Source organism: Prosopis cineraria, unplaced genomic scaffold (genome assembly GCF_029017545.1).
Source record: "Prosopis cineraria cultivar Desert tree isolate PC_DT_omini unplaced genomic scaffold, ASM2901754v1 PC6, whole genome shotgun sequence".
In the NCBI taxonomy this organism is placed as follows: domain Eukaryota; kingdom Viridiplantae; phylum Streptophyta; class Magnoliopsida; order Fabales; family Fabaceae; genus Prosopis; species Prosopis cineraria.
The window spans coordinates 4,606,661-4,615,953 of NW_026555337.1; the positions used below are offsets into that span (position 1 = coordinate 4,606,661).

The 9,293-nt window shown below is 32.8% G+C and overlaps 1 protein-coding gene across 1 annotated transcript; it reads left to right on the forward strand.

Moving 5' to 3' along the window:
- The first annotated feature begins 918 nt into the window (after positions 1 to 918).
- Positions 919 to 4,901, forward strand: LOC129312332 (protein STRICTOSIDINE SYNTHASE-LIKE 3). Its single transcript, XM_054954882.1, has 4 exons — positions 919 to 1,620; positions 2,570 to 2,851; positions 3,507 to 3,674; positions 4,365 to 4,901. The coding sequence occupies exons 1-4, from the start codon at positions 1,292 to 1,294 to the stop codon at positions 4,765 to 4,767; spliced, it is 1,182 nt and encodes a 393-aa protein (XP_054810857.1). The 5' UTR covers positions 919 to 1,291; the 3' UTR covers positions 4,768 to 4,901.
- The last annotated feature ends 4,392 nt before the right edge of the window (positions 4,902 to 9,293 follow it).

Sequence of the window (9,293 nt, forward strand, 5' to 3'; positions counted from 1 at the left end):
TTGCTAGACATTAAATCTCCAAATAGAAGTTCAAATCTTGATTGCTTTGAGGGACTAGCTCCGACCCCATCTTGCTGGCAAAGCCATGTGAAGCTGGACGTACGGAAAATGGCTTTTCAGGAACTTGGGGTGCCCAATCTTTATCGTCCCACTCAAACTCATATTTACAGGCCTGGCCCAAGAAAGAGAAAGAAATATATGGTTTGCCTCCGCAGAAGAAAATTGGGCTTCTAAGTCAACAAACTTGAACACCGATTTTCTAAACGCGGGAAAGTGCAACGAGTGTGGTGTGATTTTGGAATTTCATACACTAGCATGTTTGGATTACTTTGTAACGTAAGTTAAAATGAATCACTGAGATTAGGATAAAAAAAACTTTAAAAACCTCATTTGAATTGTAAAAATTTTTTAAATTCAATTAGAGTTTGAATAAACTTTTTTACCAAAATTAGGATTTCTAACTTTTACTTTCATGTTGCCTTCTGATAGATCTGTTGATTTATATTTTCTCTCTCTTTTTTTTATTTTAAATGTTTAAAAGATTTTTTACTTACTAGTTGTAATTGTAAATTTAATATTTTTTAGTTATTAATTAGTTAAAAAATATATAAAAAAATTTATATTTATTTTTATCATTAAACATTTCAATTGACTTTTGAATCAAATCATTTAAATAAATTTTAATTTATTTGACTAATTTTTTTTAAAAAATATTTAAATATAAATCATGTTACTTTTTTTTTAACTTTAATTTATTAATTTTAATTATAAATTTTTTAATTCAAACATACGCTATACACATTTGGTTGGATTTAGGTTCACAACACACAGCTCGAGGCAGTGATGAATCGCACAACATATTCTCCGGGCCAATGACGCCACACTTTCACAGTTGCATTTGCTTTGTTGTTTGCTCGTTCGCGGGGATTCTAACAGGTGGACTCTTGAATGAACAGAACGGTCTGTGTGTAAATTGAGCCTGAAAGGGAAAGCTGAGGACAGCAATGTCAGATAATCCAATTCCTAGGACATAATTGACACTTCAACCTCTACCCACTGCTAACTCCCAACAATCCCAGCGAAATGGCTCACCTACCACTCTCGCAGTCCAAACTCCAAAATTAGATAAGGTGACATCGTCTTCTTGTCCTACCTTCCTCGCTGAAAAAAATATTTCTTTTATAATTTTCTGCATTGACTCTCTGGCTCAACATTTTAAAAACCTTGTTTCTTTGGTGCTTGCAATTGTAATTTCCGCCGACCCCTGGACTGAAGCTTTCAGTTCTATGCGATGACACTGGCTGGAGCTCTTGCCATTCTCTTTCTCCTCATTGCTCTCTACTGTGGGTTAGATCCTTTTGGGCACAGCCCCATCGCCGGCTTCCCGGAGTTCGAAGCCCGCAAAATCGACTTGCCGGCTTGGTCCGATGTCCCCGCGGACGTTGACAAAGAAAACTTATTGCAGAAGTCGGAGATTAAGTTTTTGAATCAAGTTCAGGGACCTGAGAGCATTGCCTTTGACCCTCTTGGACGCGGGCCTTACACGGGCGTCGCTGATGGGAGAATCTTGTTCTGGAATGGTCACTCTTGGACTGATTTTGCTTATACTTCGTCCAACAGGTCTGAATTTTTCTCCCTCTCTTCTACCTCAATAGCTAAATTTTGAATTCTTGGAAATGGATTTTAAAACTTTAAGTCCCTATTTAAAGCAGGATTTATTTTTTGTTTTTTTTTCTCCCTAAATAACTGTATGGCACCTTTGGTGAATCATTACTTTGTCATGTTATTAGCTGTGAAATAGTTTTCGTCCATTGTTTACAACTGTTTTGTTTCTTTTCAATTTTGGTTTTGACTACAACGGCGGTGTGGTCTTTCTGTCCGTGGTCTTTGTGCAAGCTTATTAGAATTCAAATGCTAGACAATTGAATTCATCAACTATGTGGTAAGTAGAGATTTGTTGTTATTGGTGTGATACATGATACCACTTAGATTAAGATGTCTCATTTATATTATATTTTTAGATTTCAGAATTCCATTTTTTTATCAATACTGCAGACAGATAGAAATGATTTGTTATTTTCAATTCTAACTCTTCAAGAGAGAATTATTCGCTGATTTTGTACAATGAATAATTGCTGTAATCAAGTGGTGAAATGAGATTATTGAGAAAGAAAGGTGAACAAGTGGACAATTCATTTAAATTTTAAGGGAAAACACAACCATCGGTCCCCATAGTTTCAACAAGAGTGGGTGACGCTTGTTGTTCATATCCTTATAGTTTCAGTGTTTCCAGTGTTAAAAGCAAAAGATAATAAAATTACAGGGATGAATGATTATGTTTTCTCAAATTTTAAAATCTACCAGAACTGTATTCACAACCCAGTACTCTTCTCATCTTCGTTTGAGATAGTTTACAGAATAATGAATATTTAAGAGCAATTCTTTGAGCCCCTTTCATTTTGACTTTGACCTTCCAAATTGTAGTCTCTTATTCTTATCAAAGTTTAATGAGCACAACGCATCCAAGTCTTCCTTCCCATGGCTTAAGAATATGACATTTCGGATACAGGTCAGAAATATGCAATCCTATACCATCTGCTACACCCTTTAGTTATGTGAAGAATGAGCACATCTGCGGAAGACCTTTGGGACTCAGATTTGACAAGAAAACAGGCGATTTATACATCGCTGATGCATATTTTGGGCTCATGAAGGTGGGGCCTGAGGGTGGTTTGGCAACGTCTCTTACAACTGAGGCTGAAGGAGTGCCTCTCAGGTTTACTAACGATGTGGATGTTGATGCAGAAGGAAATGTTTATTTCACAGATAGCAGCACTAAATATCCAAGGAGGTAGGCTTGTATTGTTCAATTTTTTTAGTTGCTGGTTGCTGAGACTGCACCTTTTTTGATTGTCATGATTCTGGAAATAAGAAAAGTTTTCAAATAGAACATGCTGAAAGATGCCTGCGCAATTGATTATAGTTTATTACTGCCGCAATTCCCCTTGTCCTGTGCTTATATATGATGTGTGTGTGTGTGTGTGTGTGTGTGTGGGTGTGGGTGGGTGGGTGACAATTTTGTTTACCACCGTTTAATTAGTATGAATAATATGTGTTGGTTGGGGACTGCCATACTCTTGCCAATAGTTAACGAAAATAAATCTAATGATGAGTATTAATTTATGGGGTGGCTTTTCTTCCCAAAACAGAAAGCTACAAAGAGATGATACATTGTGGCTAAGACTCCTGCGACCACTTGGAATAACATTGATGTCTGATATCATTTTTCTGGGTAAAACATCGAATGCCAATGTGCTGATACTCATCAGAGCACAAAAAGAATTTCACATTGGGAAGCTTGTTGAAAGTTGTGGAAAATATTTAGAATTCTGAGCTTGTTGAAAGTTGTGGAAAATATTTAGAATTCTGAGCTCAGAATTCTGTTGTGCTGCTTATTAATTTCTTCCCAGTCTTGAATTCTTGGTTCTGACATGGATTTTTTGTAGGAATTTTATTCAGCTGGTATTCTCTGGCGAGAATAGTGGCAGGGTTTTGAAATACAACCCCGCCACAGAGGAAACCACTGTTCTTGTCAGGAATGTTCAATTTCCCAATGGCATTTCCTTAAGCAAGGATGGTTCCTTTTTTGTCTTCTGTGAAGGGTCTATTGGCAGGTGAAACTATTATTTAGCGACTCCTGCTTTCTCTATATATATGGTCTAGTGTCTTTTATAAATTTACATATGTATGATCCATGTCCGTGTGTAGGTATGGAATCTGAATGATTTTAGGCTGTCATTGCTACAAATATATTTTTTTTCATTATTTAGTCTAACACTTATTAATCATCCTAGGTCAGAGAGCTTGATGATTATTTCACATTTGAGTTACATGCTATTACCACAGACAATTTACCTTGATAAGCTTTTCTTTCAAATGACGTGAACCTGATGTTAGGTCATCATTTTGTAAAACTAAAGCAATAAGCAAAGCCCCATTTTCGTTTGTTGAAAAAAAGGCGTGATTATCAATTCAATAATCAAGGGGATTTTTTCCCCCACTTTTGTAATCGTTCAGGAGGATGACTTCATTCTGATTTCATCTTTCCAAGATTCCAAAACGATAAAATTCAATTTTTCGAGAACCAAATATTTTGAGGTTGAGTCAAATATTATATAGGTGCAATAGATAAAGTGACTTCTGTTGGGAAACCTGGCACAGAGTTTTTATAAAGGCGCAATATATAGAGCGAATGCTTTTGACAATGGGGGATTTTGCACTGGATTCAAAGAGTTCGGAACTAAATCGGAATTCATGTTCATATTACTGACCCCAGAGTTTCTTCTTCCTCTCTCATTCTCTAGGTTACGTAAGTTCTGGCTAAAAGGCGACAAAGCTGGGACTTCAGAGGTTTTAGCAATTCTTCCTGGATTCCCCGACAATGTGAGAGTCAATGAAGATGGAGACTTTTGGGTGGCTGTTCATTGTAGAAGGTCTATGTACAGTTACATAAATGGACATTACCCACAGGTCAGAAACTTCATACTCAAGCTTCCTATTCCAGCAAGGATTCAATACTTACTTCAGATGGGATTGAGGGTCCACGCAGTAATTGTTAAGTATAGTCCTGAGGGTAAGCTTCTGCAGATATTGGAGGATAGTCAGGGAAAAGTTGTTAGAGCTGTGAGTGAAGTGGAAGAGAGGGATGGTAAGCTCTGGATTGGAAGTGTTCTCATGCCTTTTGTTGCAGTTTATGATTTGAAATAAAGCATGGAACTGGAGACTGGACCTGGAGGCTCATTTTTACTTCCACGTTGCCAATTAATAATCATGCATGTCTTTGTACTGTAAACAACTACAGCAATCAAGATCTAATTGGGAAGCTTCCCCTTTTTATGTCATTGGTCACAGTATAATTTTTACCAACGTATTTCGTAAAGAAGGTTATATTAAAGTCTCTCTTCCAAAATCAACTATGGTAACAAGTGATCTTGAAGAATTTTTTACTATTATTGTATGTTAGTTTTAAGTCCAGCAACATGGCAATAAAATTAATTCAATTTAGTTGTTTGTAGAGATGATGTATAGAAAGTTACATCTGACATTTATAAGTCGTCTTTTTTTAGGGTTCAAAATCTTTTGATTTTGAAATGTTTTGAGAGAGTCTTAATTATATTTTGCGTCTTGAAATATCTTATACAATATTGATCTAAAAAGGAAAAGTATGATCTCAATCTGTGAAAGGAAGTTAGAACAAGTTTAAAAGGTCACATTAAGCGCCACGATCTCTTGATCATCAATATGAGTATTTCAAAATTTAAGTTATAAGCACTATTGTTTATAAATATAAAATTAATAACAAATATAACACTAATTTTTCCTCAAATCTCAATTAGAATTTATTTAACTGAACGAAAAATAGTAAAGCATTCAAATATATTTTCATACGAAAATGTTAAAATATCTTCTTACTAATTTTGTTTAAAAAAAAAAACTTAACATTAAAAGATCCATAAAAAGTCCAATGACAATTCAAGAAACTCTTGTATGAATGTAATATATCACAGCATTTATATTTTATTTAATAAAATTGTACCAATTCAATGAAATAAAATCTTTTACACCATTATTTTTAATGATTTTTTTAATTAGAGAATGCTTATTTAATTTTTTTTCTTTTTTTTCTTTATCATCATTAATAAAAAAATTAATTTATATTTAACATTATCTAAATATTATATTTTTATTGAATAAAACATGAATTATGTAGTATATTGAGTTAATGTAGAAGTTCTCTAACTGTTCAACATTTCATTTATTCACCACCATACTTTAAGAATGCAATGATCTCTAGTAAGACTTCCTAGCCAAATCGGATGGTCAACCAGACATGCTTGTCATCATTTTGTTTTTTTTGGCAAACATAATTTTTTATCCATATACTTTAATTGCATTTTATTTTTGATTCATATATTTTTTTTAATATTTTAAATTCTTACACTTTTATCTTTAATTCTTTTGAATTATTCTAAAGTCCCTATACCTTGTTCATAGAGGGATTGAAAACAATAAAAAATAAAGGTATAAGGACTTAAAACACTAAAAAAAGTATAAGGATTAAAAATAAAATGCGAATAAAATACAGAAATTAAAAATCATGTTTATCCTTTTTTTTTTTAATGCTTCTTTGGCGGGTAGATTTTTTCTTTTTCTTTCTTTTTTGTGGGGAATGAATGCAGTGCATTACTCAGCAGACTTCTTGAATAAGCTGAGTCCCTTTTTTGTCAAACAAAAAAAGGGAAACGGCTCGATTAAGATCAGTGGAAATCTGATGTAACTTCAGGGTATTGAAAGATTTGAAACCACAAAAAAAAAAAATTGTAAGGTGAAGAGGGCCTTAACTTGAAGGGGCAAATATTATATTAATATCATTAATTCAATTATTAAACATTAAAAAATATATAATGAAATTTGTATTGTCACTCACCACTTTAATTAACTCTAACAAAATAGACCGATAGTATGTTTGACATCAATAAAATAACCATTATCAAAATTGCTGGCAGGAAAAAATATATATATATCAAGTTATACAGTATGGTCATTGGCCCCTTCTCCAATGCTAGAAAGTAAAAACCATAGCTGCCACTTTCCCGCTCCGCATACGTCACTCATCCAGTCTCCCTTGATCTTGTTATCCTCTCCCTGCGTTGTTTTTGGTTGCGAATCTTCAAAAATATTTATAAATTGGAAATAAATAAAAATTGAAATATTAGTGTTTTTTAAGAAAAATTAGTGCTGCATGATAAATTTAACTAAATACACTATTCCCTCTATTAAAAAGACATAAGGCATTTGTCACACTCAAATTGTGACTTTCTCAAAGAGAAAAATAGTCAATAACCGTTGGAAAAATGAGAGTTGTTACCAATTTTTTTAAAAAATTTTAAAAAACTATATAATAAAAAACGATGGTTTGCAAAAAAAATTCGAGAATTGATTGTATGTAGAAAAAATATTAAGCACCTCATAACACCTGTTCATAAAAATAGTTACCCTAAATTGATTAGTAAAGTAATTGACCTTTTAATAATATCTTAATTACTCTTTAATCACATGCAAAAATAAAGATAAAAAATAAAAATAAATTATTTATTTACACAAGAAAACTTGATATAAGATCAAGACTTAGAACCTACATACTTTGTGATGAAAATCAAAGTCCGCAAAATTCAAATTATTATTATTTAATTTTTTTAAAATTCTTTTAATTAATTTCTTTTATAAAAGGATTGATATTTTGGGTTATATTGTTATATTTATTTTTTGAATAGAAATTTCTCCAAGAAAGTACCTTTGGATAAGAGAAAAATAATCAGTATTGAAACCTCCGGTGATTTAATATCACTCATAATCTATTGATTGGCACTTTAAGTACACATAGTGATTTAGCATCACTCATGACAAATCATAAAAAATAATATGTTTTAATATTCAAGCCTATTTGTAATATTCGCCTTGACATTATCAGAACAATACTTTTACATGCTGTTGTGATAATCAGGATTAGATAAAATCCCAAGAAGAAATTATCACAGCCCAAACGTTTTAAAAGATAATTAATTTAAAACAATAAGATCTCAAGAAAAACTCTTTTTAAAAATGTTGTTTGAGTTCAAATCATAGTTCAAAATCGATTAAATATGATAACTAAAGTATGGAAATTAAAATCACTTCAAAAAAAGCTGAAACCATCTGAAAATTTTTCAAATTCTAGCCCGTTCGTTATGGCGTAAGCCACACCCGCCGTAGCAGATGGCATAGACGAATGTGTCCCTTGAATGGCACTTGTGCTGCAGCGCACACTTACTTTTATGACAGCACTCCAAACTTTCAGAGTGCACCATTTCACCATCTGACGTCCAATTTGAGTGGTTCAAATGTCCACACAAAGTTCTTCGAGCCTTCTAACTAATAATACCGGTCTCACACTCTAATAATCATTCGTTTAAAAGATGGCCACCTAAACTCAAATTGATTTTTTTTCACCTCAAAACACACGCAAAGGTATCCAACTCATAATACCAAGTGCTATTAACTTCAGAGACACTTTGATCACCTCAAATGGACCACCTACAACATCACAAATCAATTATATCACATAATTAAGTATTCACACTCAAAATAATCACTAAAGCCCTAATTTTCAATAACATAAAAGCTTGGGTAAAACTTAACACATATCAATTTGGTCATTTTGATAAATAAATCACTTTAAATATATCACTTATAATTATATCTAGGCCAAGCACACCCATTCAAGCATAATAACATCATTCTTGGGCTAAGATATGTATACATATCATAAATTCATACAAGTGATAACCAAAACAATGTCATGATTTTAAGTTAGTATTATATTATAACAATATTCATTACAAAACCAAAAAAAAAGGAAGAGCTATATAATAACGTTCTTTACTCTTCAATCGTCCTTTCCTTCTCCTTACCCCTATCAGAGCCCTCACTTGTAAAATATAACCACAAGGTGAGATAAACATATCAGTAACAGAATAATTCACTACTATTAATTAACATGTACAACCATAGGGGAGTAAAGCTATTAAACACCAAAATATACTCTTAACAGACTATAATATACTCTTTTTCATCAACACAAATCATTTACCACTAGCATGATCATTCTACCATCCGAGCCTCCACATTATCCTGACTAAAACTATAGGCTATTGAACCAAGTGCATATCCACAATGGTCTGAGCTTACCTTTGATGGTAGAATCACCCGACAAAAGCATCTTATCCCACTTTCGAACTATGATTTTTATAATATCCTCCTCCTTCTAAATCCATAATTACTCCAACTCTCAAGTAAATAAGAAATGGGATTATATTGATTAATGTAATACCAAGTTTCAATAGTTAGCAAAATGAGAATCCCAAGTTTACAAAATTAAAATCATTTTCAAAGTCGTACAATTAGATAAATTAGAATTTCATAAATATGTAGAAGCATAAGATCGTTACATAAGTGAGTATATTTGTTTAATAATTTGAAACAAGAAAATTTTTGAAAAATTTTAAGGTGTTCACCTCTGTGACATGCGCCGCAGATTCTGGTACCATGCGCCACGACGCAATTACATAAATTTTGACAGTAAATTCTACTGTCAATTTCACAGCATTAAAAGCAACTTCCAACACGCTCCAAATCTTCGTCCGATGTTTAATTGACACGAATTAGGTATCTACAGAAAGCTCTTTCTGAGCTCT